This window comes from Pseudonaja textilis, chromosome 1 (genome assembly GCF_049901715.1).
Source record: "Pseudonaja textilis isolate UNSWEBS1 chromosome 1, rPseTex1.2, whole genome shotgun sequence".
NCBI lineage: Eukaryota > Metazoa > Chordata > Lepidosauria > Squamata > Elapidae > Pseudonaja > Pseudonaja textilis.
Genome location: NC_141990.1, coordinates 58326325 through 58347749, shown reverse-complemented (window position 1 = coordinate 58347749; position 21425 = coordinate 58326325). Strand labels below are relative to the sequence as shown.

The following is a 21425-nucleotide window of genomic DNA, read 5'->3' as shown; positions in this document are numbered from 1 at the left end:
TTCTTTATGTGCATTTTAAGAATGTTTCATTAGTACTGAAACAATTTTCTGATTAATATTTTATTTAAATGAAAAACGTTATAGTACTCTAACATCATATTACTGTATTAACATATGCCTTATGGTTTTATACAAATATAACACTAAGAATAATCATTTTAAATAATTAAAACCTCTTTTTGATGGGAATTTTCATTTTAAAAATTAAGGACAATTTGTGTGTGTGTGTGTGTGTGTGTATCACTATCCCTGTCTTTCAGTTTAAATAGTCCTAACCATAGAAGTAGCTTAATTTCAGTAAATATAGTTTAAAAATAAATGAACTGTTATAGGTTCGGCTTCCTAGCACTCATCAACCATTTTAATTCTTCCCGTTTAAAAATATGGAAACATTGTACGAGACATTTTCAACTATGGAAACTTCTTTTACAGTTTTGTGATAAATTTTAGTTAGCAGAGAGGATGTAGGTATGAATAGATAAATCTTTGTCTCTGCCAATGAAACCAACAATATTCCACATAGGTGGGACTACTGCTTTCCTTTCAGGGAAATATGTAATCTCACCAAGCCAATTAAGGATATTCTCCTGCAGTATTTTGCTGATTTTTTGACTGTGATCAATGAAGCTAAAATTATATAAAACAAATATATGTTTATATTTTATATTTTTACTTTACACATATCAAAATGTGATATGAATGTATCATACTACAAATAAATAAATTCTATTGCAGTCAAGAAAATATAAACTTTCTTGAAAAAGATATACATAATTAACATAACTGCTGATTTTTTTTAATGTACTCACTGTATAGGTGATGATCGTAAAATATTTATGTGGTGATTTTTTTTGCCAGAAACACTGGAGGATCAATTTCCTGCTAGAAAGCTGAGAAATTTTTATCCGGGTGTGGCCGAACATAAGGATATATCCAAATTAGTTGTGCTTCTGTCCTCAGCAGTAAACTCAGTAAGGAAAGCTGCAAGTGAAGCATTGCAAGACTTTCAAAAATATAAAGCCCTATGGACAGAAGACAGGGATGCTAAAGTTCAGGTAACACCCACTTTGGAATCTTAGCTATGATTTGAAAGTTCTGTGGAAGATAAATAACACAGTTCAGTTTAAGGAAAATGCAAATCAGTTGTAAATAGGCAATAGACCAGTGTGGCCTTCAGCAACCAAAAGCAAGTTCCTGGATATTCTGGGAGTGGGTAGTTGGTGGGGAGACATTGTCACAAGGGAGACAATGGAGGAGAGGGTAGGAATCTATCCACAGCCACAAGCAAATCTATTGTTTATGGTTTACCTGTAGCAATTCAAAGCATATGACTTAATAGAAAGAACTAAAATTGAAATGATACAGTACATGCATAATTTTTGATTAAATAAACAATATTAATGATTGCAATTCCTCACAGCAATTTTTAGCCAGTAATCCATCTCTGACTGAGATCCGATCAGAAATTCTTCATTATGCTACCTTTGAACAGGAAATAGAAGATTTAAAACCAACTATTTCTGTTGGCCCCATTGAACTCAATACAGGTATGAAATGGTATAAGAGGCTGCAATATTTGGGAAAGCATCTAACAGTTAGAAGACAGAAATATTTGCATAGATAAAATTAGCAAAAAAAGGTGCAATAGTATACATCTTTAAATAATATAATTTCTTAATTTTATGTGAATAGCTGTATCAGTATAATTCTGTCCAATTTAAACTTTTTAAAAAAGTGTAAAGACAATATTAATGAATATTAATGAAAGTTGGGTACAGCAATATTAATAGAAATTGACTAAAATATAAAAAATATACTTTTAATCTGACCAGTAATAGTTTTCCTGACAAATCTTTTTTTTTAAAATGAAATAAATAAAACATCAAAAAAGTAATAAATAGGATAAATATTGTAAAGAAAAAGATTAAATGTGGCATGACTCCAGCCATGGCCATAAATCAATAATGAGTAATATTTAAAGAAGAAATGGTCTTTAAAATGTTATCCAGAAATTATCTTTCATTAATTCCAGTCATCTTAGAAAGGGGATCAGTTTTGCATGTATAATTCTCAATCTCTCTCTAAATCTTTGTGCATCATGAAAACTAACCTAACTACAAAATGTACAGTATATCAGGTATTCCAAATAATTAGAGGGAGGAGCCTATGGACTTAGCTTGCTCTTTTAAGTTTGACAAATCACTACTTGAGCATGTAACAACTGAGCACAAAGACCTGACTGTATGTTTTAAACTCTTTTGAATTTGAAAGCTTAGGATTTTCAACTAACAGTTCTCAACATTTATTCTTTTGGGGCAAAAATATTTCAGGGATTTGATGTTCAAACAATAGAAACTCAAAGCTCTTTATGTATGCAAAACTAGCAGCACAACTATTTCAGGCCCAGATGATATGTTGTAAATTTTCTGACAGCACAGTTCTATTTTTGAGCAATTTGTACAGTTCATTTAAGAATGAGGCATTCAGGCATCAATGGCCTGGCATATGCAGTATGACAATTTTTCAACAGGGCCAATGAAATTAGCTCTTTCGATTGAAGCAAAAGCATGGAAAATGTTGCTCTGTCGCTATTTAAATGAAGAATACAAGAAAAAAATGCAAGACATGATAAGTTTTATAACAGAGTATTTGAAAAAATTATCTCGACCAATTCGAGATTTGGATGATGTCCGTTTTGCTATGGAAGCTCTGTCCAATATACGTGATAATGAAATAGAAATGGATATGATAATGGGGCCCATTGAAGTAAGTTCCTTAAAATCAAGAATTTCATTGAAACAAATTTTTTTTAAAAAAAAAACAAGAGTGCTCAAGAGTGTGAATTGTGTGATACTGATTTGATTTTAGGAAGCCTACACAATTTTATATAGATTTGAAGTTGAAGTAACAAAGGAAGAATCAGAAGGTGTTGATACGTTACGGTACTCTTTTAATAAGCTTCAAAGCAAAGCAGTAAGTATGTTAAAAAAGCCTATTATATAACAATATATGAATATAAATTCACAATATACAAAGTAAATGAAATAGTTCTATAATAGCAATAGTCCTCCTATATGGATCGCTACAAAATTCCAAGACTACTTATAAATTTTTATTCCTTCAGGAATTTATCTAATAACCAACATAGATTTGCCCAAATCTATACCTTAACTTCATAGACTCAGGGTATTAATTCATTCCATCTATATAATCCTCCAAGATTTTCAGTTTAAACTTTTCTTTTTTCTTTTTCTTTTCTTTTCTTTTTTGCATTCTCAAATCCTTTATTTTCCTTAAATCTTGCCAAGACATAAATACTGGATCATTTCTGTTCTCACAGTTCTCCATTTAATTAAAATTAATAACAATCTACCGAGTCTCTAGAATTGGGGAAACATATATAAAACTATAATCATAATTATTTTTCATTCTTACTACAGATATTTATTACAATTTCAGGCTAGTGTTCAGGATGAACTAATTCAAGTCCAGCCCAAGTTTAAGGGTCAGCTTCTGGAGGCAGTTGAGGTTTTCCGTGAAGATGTATCAAATTATGAAGTGGCATATGAGATGGTAACTTGATTTACATGGGGGTTGTGAAGAAACTACAGCTGGTTGTTTTAACCAAAAAATATTTACTTCTAGAGATTTAAAATACTAAATGGTTAATGCTTGAAATCTAATTACTTTAAGATTAGGACTCAAAGAAAACTTAATCCAACAATAGTAATTTACTGAGTTATTAATAATTCCAATAATTTACTGAGGTCTAACTGAAATATAAATATTAAATATTCCTGAGCCTAACAGGAATTTTGAGGACCAAAGCTGTTAAGGTCAAATTCAGAGGGCTGGAAATCAGAATGATTCATTACCATAACAAAGGATAAGGATAAGGGACATCTGTTTTTCCCAGTCCAGAATGAGAAGATTTTAGGTCTTAATAGGTAACATGGGTGAAAGGAATAGATCTCAAACTTGCTTTTGTTTCTACTATAACTATGGATTGGATGTAAATCTTGGCACTTGCTAGATTTATTCATATAGTCAGCATTTCTAGTTTTTGAAATAAATAAAGCTAGCTTATTAATGTTTATCCTTGAATCACTGTCTGCAAAACTTGTGATGTCATCATTGACTGGATTAAAAACTGATATGAATGAAGTAAACTAATTAAAAAATAAAAGCTTTTGCTATTGTTGTTTCACAAACATGGAATATACGTAAGGAAAATAATTATACATAGTAGAGCTTTGAAGTACTTCAACTTTAATTCTCAAACTGTACTTTAGAACATGACATACTGTACAACATGTACCATTTCTGTCAAACATTCTTTAAAGCAGCTGCAACCTTTCTCCAGATCAAATAATTGCTTTTAAGAATGAAATCCAAAGTGATACACAGTTGTAACAACTACACAAATAATATAAAGCATAATAGTCTATAATATTAAATTTTTACACCCTAGTGATTATAGGATGTCTCTGTTGAAAGAATGTGAGAACAGAACATAGGATTTAATCATATCAAATAACTAGCTTTGATACATTTGTGCATTTTAGGAAGGACCAATGGTTCCAAATACACCACCTCAAGAAGCTAGCAATAGATTGCAGATATTTCAGGTAAAATTTTATTGAGTGTTAAATTGAGTAGCAAGATTCCTATTAGCTCTCTCAAAAGGAAATTATTTCAATGTATATTCTACTGAATGTTGCTTTTGAAAACTTTGTTTTATCTTTGAAGCTATAAAAATATTAATGCACTTTTAAAATAAAAGCTAACATTATTTTGTGCAGCTGAATTGAAACTTATATTTTGTATATTGTGTATTCTGAAGTTACAATAAGGTTAGTTGGTTTTTTGGGTCTGATTTGTTCCATATGAGCAGTTACAAACCAATTAGGTATGCAGTATCTCAGTTTAATAAAAAATATTGCAGCAAATATGACAGTTAATACAGGAGTGTATTGATTGCTTAACATATTTTGTTTTCCATTTATTCCACTATTAAATCATATTTCTTGATATTTTATTTTCTACTATAATAATTTTGAGGCTCATCTTTTACATGGCACTTGGAGAGCCATTGGGTTAGCCTTAATGTTGCATAGCTATTTTTGTGAAGTATAAGATAGATATCCTATTTGAAAGGAGGTTTGGGATATGATTTCATCCCTACATATGCTGTTTTCTCTTTTTATGTGTACATGTATTCAGGCATATATAGAATGTTTCACTCTTGTTATTCCCATTCACCAAATACTAATTTGCAGAATTATGAAATATTACAATGGATTGTAAAGATCACCTAGTCCAATCCCTACTAGAACATTACTGACAGATGGCTATTTAATGCCACTACTAGAGTATTCCTGACAGACGGCTGTCAAGATTCTGTTTATACATCTTTTCAGTCTTAATTGCACAATGGGATATCTCATGAGATTAATGCATCTCACATGTTACGTGCAGGGGTGGGATGCTACCGGTTCTGCCCGGCTCTATAGAAATGGTAGCTCTGAACAGCAGCAGACACTGAACCGGTTCTGTGTTTGCTGCTGTTTGGCCCACCCACCTGCCCAGGCTTTTACCTGTCCTTTATTTCCTGGTTTTTCAACCTCAGCTGCTTTGCACAGCACAGCTGAGGTTGAAAAAGCAGGAAAAAAGAGGCTTTTCAAATGCTGTGCACCTGCATGCTGCACTTTTCAGCTCTCTGGGCAGCACAGCTTAAGGTTTTTTTATGAAGCGCTCATGCGCACACTAAACATAATCACCGAACCAGTAGTAACACTGGTTGAATCCCACCCCTGGTTACGTGGGAAGCTGTTTTTCAAGTCCCATTATTGTAATTGCTCAGTGAAAGATGGAAGGAATTGGGGGGAGATGGAGTGTGGGTGAATTGGTATATTGAGGGTGTGCTACACGTGAGAAAGGTTACTGGTGATAAGTAGGTATATACAATGGATATGAATATGCATATAATGGCAGGACTAGTCAATCCTATCTATTCAGTTAAAATGCAGGGGAGGGGGAAGAAGCGAAGAGACTAGCAAACTTCCTGCAGGGCAGGAAGTGATGCAAACCTGACATCCCTGGCCCCCAATCCTTGAAGTCTTTATCTGGCTATTCCCAAGAAGAGGCACAAGGAACCAAAGTAGTTCTGTGAACTGATCAGAATTGCTTCTTTATTGTTGCTAATCTATTTACAAGAATCCGGGGTTTTGTGTGTGTGTGTATGTGTGTGTTGTGTGTGTGTGTGTCAGGTTTTTGTCACTTCCTACTGTGCAAAGAGTCTAAGCCTCTTCATACACACACACACACACACACACACACACTCACACACACACGCTGGAGATTCCATTGCAGGATATCAGGTCTGGTTAAAAATTGGGTGGAAGATCACTAGGGAATTCCAGGGCCCTAGACTAGACTGGAACATAAAAACATGCTTGGTGAAGGCAGTAATAAACCACATAAGGAACACTGCCAAGTAAATGTCATGGTTCTGTCCATGTAGTCAACAGGAATTGAGCTAACACTTTATTTGGTGGCACATAAGGCAAATTTTGAATAAATGTGTGTTATATGCAGATGTGTATAGGTGTGTGCCCCATCTATTTTTATTTGGTTCTGAACACCACTGACATTTAGCTATCAAAATGTTACCACCACCACCCCAAAACAGATTATTTGTGAATGATCTAAACTATTAATTCCTATATATATATATATATATATATATATATATATGTTTATTCATTAGGCCAACTTTGATGAGCTCTGGAGGAAGTTTATTACATATTCATCTGGTGAGCAGCTATTTGGCTTGCCTGTCACAGACTATGAAGTTTTGCATAAAATCAGGTAACTGTAGAAAATTGTTCTACCTGCCGGAATAGTTAAGGTTTTACTAAAAGACAAGACTGGAAAAAAAATTTTTGCACAAAATTGTAGCTACTATAGTGCACTTTATACAGGGGTCCCAATATAGTTTTCAAAACTGCCTCTCCCAAACTGTGGCAAAACAAAAAGGAATCATAAAATCAATGAAAAAAAATCAGTGAAGGGATTAAGGGACCAAAGCAGATTTTTTTTAAAAAACCCAATGAATATTTGTGATAAGAGAAAACAAGGGTTAAGGGATAACAAGGATAACTAAGTAGGAAAAGCACACAAAGCATAGTTTTTATAATTATTTGTAACCTCTTAGCAGTGATGCTGCTCTTGGTCAGTATTTTTTAACCTTAGCAAAATGTGTGGACTACATTCCTCAGGCCACATGTCTTAAGGTTGTTGAAGTTGAGAAATATAGAACTAGGTTATATGATTAATGTGCATGAACATAAAAGAGGAGCAGTTGGCAAAATTCTGAGCCCCTATCCAACTTCTTTTTCTGACGTTTTTCCCTACAGTCATTGGTAGCATCCAACCAAATTTCAAGCAGTGTTTTCCTTTTATTGCCTTCTTATCCAAAAGTTTCATCCCACTTGGGTTAGTTTTCATACAATTTTCTTGATAATGGATAGATGGATGTCAGACTTGTCCAAGAACAAAGTAGAACAATCCAGTTGGAGGTCTTCATTTGCTTATACACAATGGACAGAATCTTGCCAGACTAAACCCTTACTACTCTTACCCTAATGGATATACCTTTGGAGATTCTAGGAAGTGGCTATCTCTTCCTCTTTCTCCTTCAGCTCTGCGCTGTGCTGCTTCTTATCTCATCTTCCTCCATGCTGGGTAACTGCCACATCATTGTAGTCTATCACTCAACCTCCATTTCCATAGGTATCATCTCTCACAATAGGATGGTTAGCAAGAGTCTAATGCTTTTTTGCTCAATGTTTTCCAACATTCCCTTGTTTGGAAGAGTAAAAATAGGCTATGAAGAACTATTGCTTAACTGGAATTCCATCTGGCATGCTAGAAATAAGATAATAAAGTCAAATTGAAAGATTGAGAAAGGTTTATGTTCTGCGAAGTGAGGTTTTTAAACTTTTTTATCTTTCCCTGTGCTTCTCTTTGATATATAGCATATTCACTTTCCTTCCTTCCTTCTTTTCTTCCTTCCTTCCTTCCACTAGAATCTCAGTAGCATGTAGTCTGAATTCACCAGGTTTGTAATCTCAGATGCAGTTGATATGAATGCCACCTAGAATAACTAATAATGAATAGGTACCTTATTGTGTTTGGGGGAAATCAAGAATAATTTACTTATCAAATTTATATGGCCTCCTATCTCATAAGGGGTGTGTCTGGACAGTGTATAACAAACAAAGAAACAAAGAAACAAACCAGAAAAGTGTATTAAGAACAATCATTATAAAAGTATAAAATATTAGGGACTACAGGGTCATAAAAATGAAGATTTATCACAGGACATTGGTGAAACCTCAGTTCAGATCCTTATTCAGTCGTGATGCTCTACTGGGGTTTTAGTATGTCTCAATATAACCACTTTCAAAATCTTGCTATGTTATGAAAATGTCTCTAGAAATCTAATGAAGCACATCTACAAAATCCTGAATTTGAATCAGTTATGATTTATTATTTAGACTTTTGTGTCACACTTCCTCAGATTACAATTTTAGAATTTCCTATACTTTTCTAATCACATTGGTGTATAAACAGAAAGAATGCTAATAGTTTTACTATAAGTAATCGTGTCCCTTTTTCTCCTACAGGAAAGAGTTGAGTTTGCTTCAGAAATTATATGGTTTGTATGATACTGTGATGAGCAATATAAGTGGCTATTATGAAATTCTTTGGGGAGATGTTGATATTGAAAAAATCAATGCTGAACTTTTGGAGTTTCAAAACAGGTGAGATTGCTTCCTATATAAACATCTGTACTCAACTGCTTTAACTTTAACACTAATTTCTGATAATTCTGTATCCTTTCCCACAATAGATTTATTCACGTCAAAGGCTAGCATTGGAACCACTCCAGGAATTCCTTCTGAGGTTCTCTAAATAAAGCAACAAATGGTTCAAATTGAGGGAAATTGCCTATTTGGAAGGGAAGCCACTGAGATGTTGTTGCTATTTACATTTCTGTAGGCTAAATCTGTCCTCCTTTAAGAGACAGTGCATAAACTTGTAATTTTACAGGAGTGCTTCTAGATTATTTCATACGGGATTTCATTTTTGTTCAAATAGTTGCCCTGCTTTTCTCTTGATTCTTCCTTTTTTATTTAGAATAGCATTTTTATTACTTTTCCCCCCCAATGAAAGGTGCCGTAAGCTACCTAAAGGGCTTAAAGATTGGCAAGCATATTTAGATCTTAAAAAACGAATAGATGATTTCAGTGAGTCTTGTCCACTGCTGGAAATGATGACCAACAAGGCTATGAAACTAAGACACTGGAACCGGATTTCTGAAACAACTGGGCACCCATTTGATGTGGAATCTGATTCCTTTTGCCTTCGGAATATCATGGAAGCACCACTTCTCAAGCATAAGGATGATATTGAGGTAGCCTTCCCTATTGCTGCATTTTATATTTAACATCAGGAAACACACTGTTAATGCTTTTATCTGCTGTTTGTTTGTTTTTGCAATGGGTGATTTTAATATTTTTTCAGCATTTTTATGTTGTAAGCCTCCCAGAGTTGATGGATATAAGATGGGCAGCAAACAAATTTTATAAATAAACAAATAAACACACACACACACACAAAACACAGAGATATCTATGTGTGTGTATGTAGGAGGATGATAATACATAATATAACTGTGTATTATCCTAATAGGAAATAAGTTATAATAGATATTTTTTTCCATTTAAACATTTGTAAGTGTCCTTATACATGATATATTTTAATATTTGAACCCAGTGTGTCAACTCATAAAACATTTTGTTTACATGTTTTATAGTTGACAACAGAAAGAAGGGGGGGGAGTGAAACACGGTGTGAAATCAAAAGTAAATTCCATTCATATTTTCTTCTGATTAGATGGCTGAAGCTTCTGCCTTGAAAAAAATCTAATTGGAGAGCATGATTGATGACTCTTGGCTATGGATGTTTTTTAGTTGGATGATACACCCAGAGGGGTGGGGGGGGAAGCAGGATCAAGGGTGACAGTGAATTATGTCTCTCAGAGTTGGCTATGCCCAGATTAGTGCCAGACATAGAATGTTACCTTCAAATAAATCCTCTTTAGTTTTGGGAGTGTGGCTCAAGGCTCATGATTTAATTGGAGTAATTTTAATGTACAGTATGTTTTATTAAATTATTCTATAGGTATAGTAAAGTTTAGTATTTTTCTTTTTACTAAAATAGAAATATATTACTTTTTAAAGCAGTCTAAAACAGTAACGTAAGACTGCATACTTGGATTAACATGAAGATATCACCACTTTTACTCCCCAAAGTAAACTACGCATATTTCAAGAATCTTATAAATTCCCTATAGATTATTACTTTTTGAGTAAATGGGTACCACCCACCTCATTGTCAAAATATAATGATATAAGTAAAATAATCCTCTCCACCTCAGGAATGTCTATGCAGTTTTTCTTTTTCTTTTTTTTACAATTGACTATCACTTTCTATAGATCAGGTTGTCTGAAGCATACCAAGTCAATTCATGTCTTCAGCATCTTCTCTTTTATTGCCTTTTTTGTTTTTATTGATCTGGGGTCACCAGGTGTCAATCAGAGAAATGGAGGGAATATGGAATGTTAGCATCTCCCCCATCCCCAAGTAATTCTTGGGTTTTTTTGTTGGCCTATATAAGTAAGTCCTTATTTCCCTAAGGATACCTCTTAAATTAATTCATATTTTCCTCCAGTTAAAGATGGTGCTTCTTCTGTCACAGCATGATATTTTTTCCATGAAAGAAGGTTTAGGTGTTTTCTTTTTTGCCTTTTTTTAAACTTGCTTTAAAGATACATGCACTTGTGTTTTACATAATTTAAGTGGTGTATTTCTTTTTGGGATAGGACATCTGTATATCTGCCATTAAAGAGAAGGATATTGAAGCTAAGCTGGCACAAGTAGTGGATAGCTGGGCATATCAGGTCTTGAGCTTTTCAGCATTCAAAGGAAGAGGAGAACTCCTTCTCAAGGGAACAGAATCATCTGAAATTATCACAATGATGGAGGACAGCTTAATGGTCCTGGGTTCTCTGCTGAGTAACAGGTAATCATATTTTTTTAATTATTTCTACTGATATGTTTTTATTATGGAAGAACTGCCTCTTGTTTCCAAGATAGGAAGGGTGGCACATAGTCAACATTAGCCATACTGATAATTTGTTTTTTATTTATTTATTTATTTGATTTGTCAATTGCTTACAAGATAATAGGTATAAGTATAAACATAGTTATGAATTCATGAAATGGATACATATAAGAAAAATAAAAACAAACAATAGGACAGGGATGGTAGGCACATTGGTGGGCTTATGCATGCCCCTACAGACCTCTTAGGAAAGGGGTGAGGTCAATAGTAGACAGTCTAAGGTTAAAGTTTTGGGGGTTTGGGGAAGAAACCACAGAGTCAGGTAGAGTATTCCAGACATTGACCGCTCTGTTGCTGAAGTCGTATTTCCTGCAATCAAGTTTGGTGCGGTTTACCTTGAGTTTGTATCTATTGTGTGCTCTTGTATTGTTATGGTTGAAGCTGAAGTATTCATTTACTGATAGGACATTGCAATGTATGATTTTATATACTATATTTAGATCAGACTGAAGGCGGCGTAGTTCTAGGTTTTCTAGGTCTAGAATTTCAAGTCTGGTGGCATAAGGTATTCTGCAACGAGTAGAGGAGTGGAGAACTCTTCTTGTAAAATATTTCTGGACTTTCTCAACTGTGTTAATATCAAATACGTAATGCGGGTTCCAGACTGATGAGCTGTATTCAAGTATTGGTCTAGCAAATGTTTTGTGCGCTCTGGTTAGTAGTGTGATATTACCAGAGAAAAGGCTATCTAGTTACAGTGGGCTCTAGCACTTATATCATTAGAGATGAGTACTCCAAAGTCCTTGACAGAATTTGGATCATCAACAAGATCTTGACTATTCAGCTTGTATTTTATTTTCTGATTTTTTTTGTCAATATGTAAGACAGAGCATTTATTTTTTGAGATTTGAAGTTGCCATTTGTTTGACTATTCTGATACATAATTGAGGCCTTTTTAAAGGGTAGCAGGACTGTCTGTGGTGTTGAATAGCTTTACATCATCAGCAAAGAGAATGCAGTTGCTCTTAATATGATCACAGAGGTCATTTATGTAGAGTATGAAGAGAGTTGGTCCTAGAACACTGCCTTGGGGGACATCACTGTTGACAGATACAGAATTTGATAGAATGTTCCCAATTTTGACCATTTGTTGTCTGTTTGACAGGAATGCCTCTATCCAGTTATGCAGGTGTACAGAGATACCATAAGATTTTAGTTTTAGGAGTAGTTTGTCATGTACCACTGAATCAAAGGCTTTACAGAAGTCTATGTAGATTGCATCTATTGCTTTGCCCTGATCAAGTTGTGTAGTCCATATGTTTTTGCAGTGTAAGAGTTGCAGATTACAGGATAGTTTTTTTCTGAAACCAAATTGTTTATTACAGAGTAGGTTGTTTGTCTCTAAGTGGAGGATAATGGATTGGTTAATAATTGATTCCATGATTTTACAGGGGATGCAGCATAAAGAGATTGGTCTGTAATTTTCAGCTGGGCTGGGGGCTCCCTTTTTGAAGATGGGGATGACTGTGGCTTTTGACCATAGGTTTGGCAAGGAGCTGGTCCTGAAAGATTTTTCAAAGACTATGCTTAGAGGTTCGGCTATGGCAGTAGATAGCTTTTTTAAAAAGTAGGCACATGTTCCATCCGGTCCAATAGATAGAGATGGTTTTAGATTGCATAGTGCTTTTTCAATAATGCCTTCTGTAAAATCGGTATGTATTAGATCATTGTAGTTGTCTGTGGTTCGACTAGGAAATACTGGGCATGATCCATTGCTGTTTCCAAATACAAGAGCCAAAGAATGTGTTAAAGAGGTTGGCTTTAATGGTGTCGTCGTTGTGTTCTGCCCTTTATAATTACTGACTGAAAGTATAAAGGCAGACAGATAACTCTACAAAGCATCCATACCAAGTTTCTTTATTGATTCATCAGGTATCCTCATATATAACTCATGGTTACATTGAGATTCATCTCAATGTCCAAATCTTTGCATAGCTGAATTCATAGTGTAAAAGGATAGTGATCTTTTCATCCCCAAAATGAAGGAGCAAGGGGGTGAGGCACCAGCATGCTGCTGGGGTCCAGGGAAGAGTGAAGGAACCCCCCCCAACCCACCAAGGAACAATTCAGTGACCAATCAGGATTACATATGTGACCATATAACACGGACTACATTTCCTGGGATGTCTTAACTACATTTATCATGATGCATTCCCTTAAGGGGACAGCTCCCAATTCCTAACTAACTATCCCAATTTCTAATTAACTATAAACTGGACAGCATATTCTCTTCCTGGAATTATAAATTCCACTACTAACTAACTATCAATTAACTATATAACTAAGATAAACAGTAAGCATTAATATATCATCAAAAAAAGCAAAGCATGCAAAGCTTGAGGTTCAAAGCATGCAAAGCTTCAAGTTCAGCCTTTCTCCGCAACTACACAAGGTCAGTGACCGGTCTGGTGTAGAGATTCTTGGTGAAAGTCTGCTGGTCGCAGAAGGAATCTAGCAACCTCACTATCAGGACCTTGACTTGGTGGACTAGTCCATCAGAGCTGGGCAGGATTTGATGCACAAGTCCCATAGGCCACAAGTTCCAATGCACATCCTTGTCTTTTAGCAAGACAAGATTTTTTTAGCAAGACAAATTTTTTAGAAAATGAGGAAAGGGAGGCTGGATTTAATCTCGCATCTTTGCAAACAAATGCTCAGGTGCCATCAAAACTGACAGCAATTATTGCAAAGTTGATTGTGGCTCTCCAACCTAGCAAAGACACCGTCAGAGTGTGTTGCTGCATGAGGTTTTGTAACCCCTTCGGTATAAAGGATAACAACTAGCAAAACAGCCCTTGCATTCAGGCAAATTTGTACTTCTTGGTTAGTGTTGATACCAGAGCTATATTGCAAATATATTCCTCTACAACTCTGTGATATAGTTGAGCTGGGCAAGGCAGCTCTGCAACTTTTCCCAATTTCTCTGGTGAGAGATATAAAAGACAGCATGCCATTAGGTTAGCAAGCTGGTGAAAATATGGAGGTGATTAAAATAGAATGGAATAGAAAAGAATATTATCTTTATATAATAAGAAATATTATAGATAATATTATATTATCTTTGCATTTAAAGTTAGGATCAGGATTATATTTACTTGGAGACATGCCCCAAAACTAATGCTAGTATGGATAAATTCTTAGAGGCTTATTAAAGAAACCAACATTGACATGTTTTCGTTCAAAGTTGTTTGTGGACAACAGTAGAATAAATTGCCAGTAGAATACAGTAGAAAACATTGCTAATGAAAATGAACCTAGGGTTAGGATTAGGTCTACTTGGAGTCATGCCCAAAAACTAATTCTATGAATAGATTCTTAGTGGTTTTCTGAGGAAAGAAACATTGATAGCTTTTTGTTCAGAGTCCATTATGGACAACAGTAAAATACATGGAAAAATCTCATTGCCAATGAAAATTAATCAAAGAATAGGGTTAGGCTTAGGCTTAGGTTTACTTGGAGACATGGCCAAAAACTAATGCTGCTGATAAATTTTTAGACGCTTATTAAAGAAACCCAAATCGACATGTTTTCATTCAGAGTTGTTTGTAAACAACAGTAAAATACATAGGAAAACTCCATTGCCAATGAAAATGAATCTAGGGTTAGGGTTAGGTCTACTTGAAGTCATGCCCAAAAACTAATGCTAGGGATAGATTGTTAGTTTTCTAAGGAATGTGACATTGACAGATTTTCATTCAGAGTTGTTTGTTGATCACAGCATATTACTGTGGGAAAATCCCATTTGAATGAAAATGAATCTAGGGTTAAGGTTAAGTCATGGTCAAACACTAATGCTAAGGATAGATTCTTAGTGGTTTTCTAAGGAAAGAAAGTGTTTTTTCAAAAAACAACTGGACTTTATTTTCCTTGAAGACATTTTGCTTTTCATCCAAAAAGCTTCTTCAGAAAAATCACCTTTGGGACAACCATGATCTGGATGTCTGAGAATCCCCATAGACATGGGATTTCATCATTAACTGCTAGCTTTAAGGCCAAATGTTTGTTTATGTTCAAATTATTATTAAGAATGCACTGCCTTTCTCTCTTGTTCTATTTTGTGCAGATGTTCACATTTTTCCCTTACTGTCAGAGGCTAAAACAATTGTTAATTAAGAAACATAAATCCTGAAATTATTCTTTGCCTCCTCTTTTTAGATACAATGCACCATTTAAAAAAGATATTCAAAACTGGGTGTACAAACTCAGCACCTCCAGTGATATAATTGAAGAATGGTTGATCGTACAAAACCTCTGGGTTTACCTTGAAGCTGTTTTTGTAGGTGGGGATATCGCCAAGCAGTTACCCCAGGTAAATCAGTAGTAAATCAGCAACTACTGAACTACGCAAATATTTAAGCTTAAAAGTATCTAGCTTGGACTTAAGAATGACCTCTGAGTCTCATTCAAGTGTATATGAATTTATTCTATTTAGGAAGCAAAACGTTTTCAAAACATTGATAAATCATGGATAAAAATAATGCAGCGGGCACATGAAAATCCCAATGTGGTTAGCTGTTGTGTTGGAGATGAAACTATGGGACAACTTTTACCACATTTACATGAGCAATTGGAAGTATGCCAGAAGTCACTTACAGGGTAAAAAAATTACTAATAACTTTTTCAATGCTGCAAAAAAAGGTGGCTTGAAATAAAGGAATGCTTTATTGCTGTAATTTAAGAATGCATTTTTATTTTTTATTTTATTAAACTGTCTTTTATTCTAGTGGCATTTTGGATTATGTTTTGGAGGAGGATTTTAAGAATATTAAAGAGAGAATATTAACATTTTAGATTAATATGTAGCATGCATAGCTAACTGTAAATTTATGCTTTTAGACGTGTGTGTAATTTTTGTTATATTCTCTAATGTTGGATAATTCTTTTCATTTTTTTTAAATATTCAGAAAATAATTAAAAGTAGTTGCAAAATAAAATAGCATTGTTACATTTATCTCTTGGAGGCAAAAGTTTTGCATATTTAATTAATTGATAATATTTAAAGGGAGCAAAAAGAATAAAATAGCACTATATTTGTAGCACCAAACTCAGGATTCTTCTCATTTGTACCTCATTTTTAAGTTGTATTTGATTTTCTGGTGCAAATTATGTTTGAAGATGCTGAAGCAAAATGAAGCAGAGATCCAATTGTATCATATACAATTGATAAAAGAAAGTGATAGGAGGATTACAGGGGGAAAAAAGCAATAAAGAAATTTGAATAGGGAAAACACGAAGGACATTGGCTCTTGGAGTTCAGTGGCAGCTTCACATGGTTGAAAATTCCAGCTGAAAGCACAGAATATTTGTATGTACATATAATGACAGTCTTGGCTGATATAAAATATTCATAAAACAGGAGAATGATTGTTTTTCTGAAATATACTTCTTTTCTTCCTAAAGGTATTTGGAAAAAAAAAGATTGCTGTTTCCTAGATTCTTTTTTATTTCTGATCCTGCCCTTCTGGAGATACTTGGACAGGCTAGTGATTCTCACACAATTCAGGTAGATTACAAGTGTTATATAGGTTTGTACACACACACACACACACACACACACACACACACACACACACGTATATATATATATATATATACCCGGGTACTTCACGGGTACTTACATGTATGGCATTCAGCTTTGTTCGGGTATTTTCCCATGTCATTGTAGTTGTGCTTTTAGAGTTGTAGCAACGTTTCGGCAGAATCTCATCTGCCATCATCAGGCTTCTGTATAGTGTTCATCTGTTCATACAGAAGCCTGATGATGGCAGATGAGATTCTGCCGAAACATTGCTACAACTTTAAAAGCACAACTACAATGATGTGGGAAAATACCCTAACAAAGCTGAATGCCATACATGTAAGCACCCGCGAAAACTTGAGAATATATATATAAAATTATTTACCATATGATAAATCATCAATGAATATTTAATTATGTCAGAATAGTTATCAGTACAAACTGCTTATATTACAATTCTTCAGTTCTAAAATTTTTTCCTTTAACATGTGATCTTATTTATAAGAATGACTAATTTAAATGATAATTATATTGTTGTAATTGGTCTTATTTTTCTTTTAGCCACATCTCCCTGGTTTATCTGACAATATCAATGAAGTGGAATTTCATCCAAAGGATTATGATCGCATTATGACAGTTGTATCAAGAGAAGGAGAAAAAATTCCTGTAACATTTTACATTGTTAAATTAGTATAATTTTAATTTGAAAAAGTTATTTTATGCTCCAAAATTCTCCTGAATTAAAAAGAAATGCATGTTGCTTTGCACAAACCAATATAACACAAAAATTATCTTATTAAATTACCTTATCTATAAATAATCCTCTTTACACTACAAGGTTTGCCAAAGCATGATTTTAATTTTATTGAAAATATGTCATTCAGGTGGTATGGAGTAGAATTGTAGTATTCATAGTTTCTATTATGTTATGCATTGTATGTTCATTGTTGAATATATCATAATTCACAATTTAATATTGTATTATTTTTCAACATAGGATAGCAGATAACTTTGATTTTGCAGCCCTGACTTTAAGAAACACTGTTTTAGTGAATATTAAGCTTTGAGATAACCTTGTCATACTAATCCATAATTAACAGCAGGAGGTAGTGTACTCTGATACTGTTAGACAACATACATATTTTATGTTTAAAACTATAGCAGTAGTTGATGTATTTTTCAATAAATTATATTGACTTATAACGTTCCTTCTATTTGAAAGAAATAAGCAAATCCACCTCAATGTGGTATCCTCCAGACATGTTACTGTACACCTTTCAGAATGTTCCCTAAGAATTCTGGTAATTGTAGTGCAACACATCTGGAGCATACCATAACAGAAAAGAATCAAATAGATTAAAAGTTATATCCATTAAAGGAAAGTAGTCTTTTTGCTTTCCATTTCTTTTATGTACTTTGTATTTCTCTGTGGTGGCATACATACTCAATACCAGGTCAGAACTTGTAAATACTATATTTTATTGAATAACAATAACCATATTTGTTGCATGCATCTCCCACCAGTCATGCATACACCTGATATATATATAATGTTAAGCCATAATAGGTAGTATCACATATGTGATATGTGTTACATATTATTTCAGTTGGACACCCCAGTAAATGCAAAAGGACCTGTAGAGCTTTGGCTGATGGACCTATTGAAAATGCAACAGTCTTCATTACATTGTGTAATTCGGGCTGCATTTTATCAGATTAGTGATCCAGGCTATCAACTGCTAAATTTCCTATATCATTTTCCAGCACAGGTGAGAAATTTGATAAGTAGTTGGTGTTCGAACACAAGCATGCAAAGAGGCTGAACTTGCATGCCAATAATAAAACGCTTGGAAAGATTTACGTAATTTTCTGAATCATAACTTTGCCTTTTGTGACAATAAATGTAACAAGTAATAGTGTACAGATCTATTGGTTTTTGTGTGAACATTACAACTGCTTAATGCTAATTGAGCAAATTTGGACTCTCTTTTATTGATTGATTTAGACAATGGCTTGTTTTAGATTTATATAAAGTGAATATGAATAAAAAGTGGTGCAACAGTTACAATGTGGGAAAAGATAAAAGGGATGAAAGAAGAGACAAAAATACTTATGTGAAGTAATCATGCAATGTGACATGATGGCTGCTTTAATTATATATACAAGTGGTCAGTTTTAGAAATGGGAGGCTCCCATGTGTCCCCAGGATTTCAGGTTCTCGGTCAACATGAAATCACCAAATGTCTCAACATTTCTATTTTTAGACTATCCTCACATCCAATGGAGATAAGTTTAGAAGCAATTAGAGTTTGTTCAACATAGGTTGTCCACAATGATGAAAGATGGAAACCTCCTCACAGAAGCTTTTTATGAAGCTTCCCACTTGCTTTCTCAGCCCTTTTCCTTTTCCTGCTCCTTATTCATTATCTCTGTGGCAATGAAGCAAAAGAAGATTCAGGTTTTATTCTAAGTATCTTTGAAGGTGTTCTGATTTTTCACTCTACATAAAAGGGAAAATCTATAATAAAACCCACCTTATTAGCTGTTCAAGCGAATCACCCTAAATTAGAATTTAAAACTGGAAGTTGTTCAAGTATTTCTTCTCCATTGAAATAAACTATAAATGTTCCTGTACACATTTTATCATTTGTTTAAATTATAGGTAGGATTGCTGGGAATTCAGATGCTATGGACCCATGATTCAGAAGAAGCATTAACCAATGCAAAAGATGATCGGAAAATTATGTCAGTGACCAATCAGAAATTTCTGGATATTCTAAATACTCTTATTAGCCAAACTACTCATGACCTTACCAAGTTTGACCGAGTGAAATTTGAAACCCTCATCACCATTCATGTGCATCAGCGTGATATATTTGATGACCTGGTAATATGAAAATATTAATGCTTGAGGTGTTAATGTACATATAAAATTGTTCAAATTATGTTACACGCCTGGTACTGTTCTTGGGTATAGCAATAACACATAGGTGGTACATAAGCCAAAGTGCTATTGGTAATACTATAGTGATTTACAGAAGTCTCTGGGCAAGTTATAATGTCAGCCTATTGCCCCCAACAATCTGGGTCCTCATTTTAGTGACCTCAGAGGGTGGAAAGCTGAGTCAACTTTGAGGCTGTCAGGTTCAAACTCCAGACTGTGGGCAGAGTTTGCCTGCAATGCTACACTTTAATGACACCACCACCACGTATAACTGTGAAACTGTCCAGAGCATCAGGATGGGATGCAGAAATGTCTAATAGCAACTGGCAAGCAATTCAGTGATGGACTTCTGTATTTGAAGTCTCATCTTCAGAAGAAAGACTGGAGAATGGGCATAGCAAATATTCCCCAACATTCCTACTGTAAAAATGAGAAAGCAAGTAAATCTAAACGTTAAATGTGTTAATTTGAGATAATATTATTTGGGGAGGAAGTTGGCAGGGGCACTAACTAAACAAATACTGGTATTTTATCATTCTACCCCTGAAATTCATCATGCAAATAATGTTTCTTGCAGTTCTTATATAATTCAGGCTCCTTTTCTGTTTTGAAGGTTAAAATGCATATAAAATCAGTGACTGATTTTGAATGGTTAAAGCAGTCCAGATTCTATTTCAAGGAAGATCTTGATCAGACACTGGTGTCTATTACTGATGTTGATTTTGTTTATCAAAATGAATTTCTGGGATGCACAGATCGTCTCGTCATTACCCCTTTAACAGACAGGTGTGAATAATTTATTTATATTTGAGTCTGATGGAGTCTTAGTGTTGCAAACTGGAGCACAATCTTTTCTCCCTGCAACTTCTAATTAATTTAAAGAAGGGACTGCTTTAAATTCTATACTTATCCACTATTCCACTCTATTTGTTAAAAGGTTTGTAAGCTCAAAAATGTAAAAGAATCATTTGTGTGTACAGATATATGCTAAATTTATCTTTACAGATGTTATATTACATTAGCTCAAGCTTTGGGAATGAACATGGGAGGAGCCCCAGCAGGACCTGCAGGGACTGGTAAAACAGAAACAACCAAGGACATGGGGAAAGCACTGGGGAAATACGTAGTAGTATTTAATTGTTCCGATCAAATGGATTTCAGAGGATTGGGACGAATTTTCAAAGGTAAGATTTGGCTTATTGAATGGATTAGGTGATAAAATCATAATCTTTCTAAGAAATTATAAGCCCCATGAAGAGAGAATGAAGGAATTGGAGATGTTTACCCTTATGAAGAGAGCAGAGAGGGCAAGGGAATGATAGCATTCTTCAAATACCTGTTTCAGAAAGAAATTTCAGAAAGAATTTGAAACCTTGTGGATAGGATAGGATAGGATAGAATTCTTTATTGGCCAAGTATGATTGGACACACAAGGAATTGGTCTCCTGTGGATAAGCTCTGATTAAAGCTATACATGATAAATCATGACCATAGTCATCATAAATACATCAATCATGAATCATAAGATACAACACTTAGTGATAGTCATAGGTTACTAAATTGTTCCAGAAATTAGGATACTAAATAATGGAGTGCAGGGAGAGGAAAGAACAGTTTAATGGTAGAACCAAGAACCTTCAAATGAGGTAGATTTAAGATGTTCTTGCAGAGGCTAGACAGCCAGTTACACTGACATGGGGTTGGACTCA

At 34.3% G+C, this 21425-nt stretch overlaps 1 protein-coding gene across 2 annotated transcripts in view; it reads left to right on the top strand.

The window, feature by feature from the left end:
• Positions 1–21425, top strand: part of DNAH8 (dynein axonemal heavy chain 8) — a 121169-nt gene that overhangs the window by 29964 nt on the left and 69780 nt on the right. For both annotated transcript variants that reach the window (XM_087921592.1, XM_087921595.1), the window contains 18 exons: positions 859–1055; positions 1421–1547; positions 2531–2766; positions 2869–2973; positions 3460–3573; positions 4566–4628; positions 6770–6870; positions 8691–8828; positions 9241–9481; positions 10953–11152; positions 15410–15563; positions 15687–15850; positions 16655–16757; positions 17334–17438; positions 18380–18541; positions 19435–19659; positions 20330–20502; positions 20722–20900. In XM_087921592.1, coding sequence (XP_087777718.1) covers positions 859–1055; positions 1421–1547; positions 2531–2766; positions 2869–2973; positions 3460–3573; positions 4566–4628; positions 6770–6870; positions 8691–8828; positions 9241–9481; positions 10953–11152; positions 15410–15563; positions 15687–15850; positions 16655–16757; positions 17334–17438; positions 18380–18541; positions 19435–19659; positions 20330–20502; positions 20722–20900 — 2787 coding nt within the window. The remainder of the gene's footprint in view (positions 1–858; positions 1056–1420; positions 1548–2530; positions 2767–2868; positions 2974–3459; positions 3574–4565; positions 4629–6769; positions 6871–8690; positions 8829–9240; positions 9482–10952; positions 11153–15409; positions 15564–15686; positions 15851–16654; positions 16758–17333; positions 17439–18379; positions 18542–19434; positions 19660–20329; positions 20503–20721; positions 20901–21425) is intronic.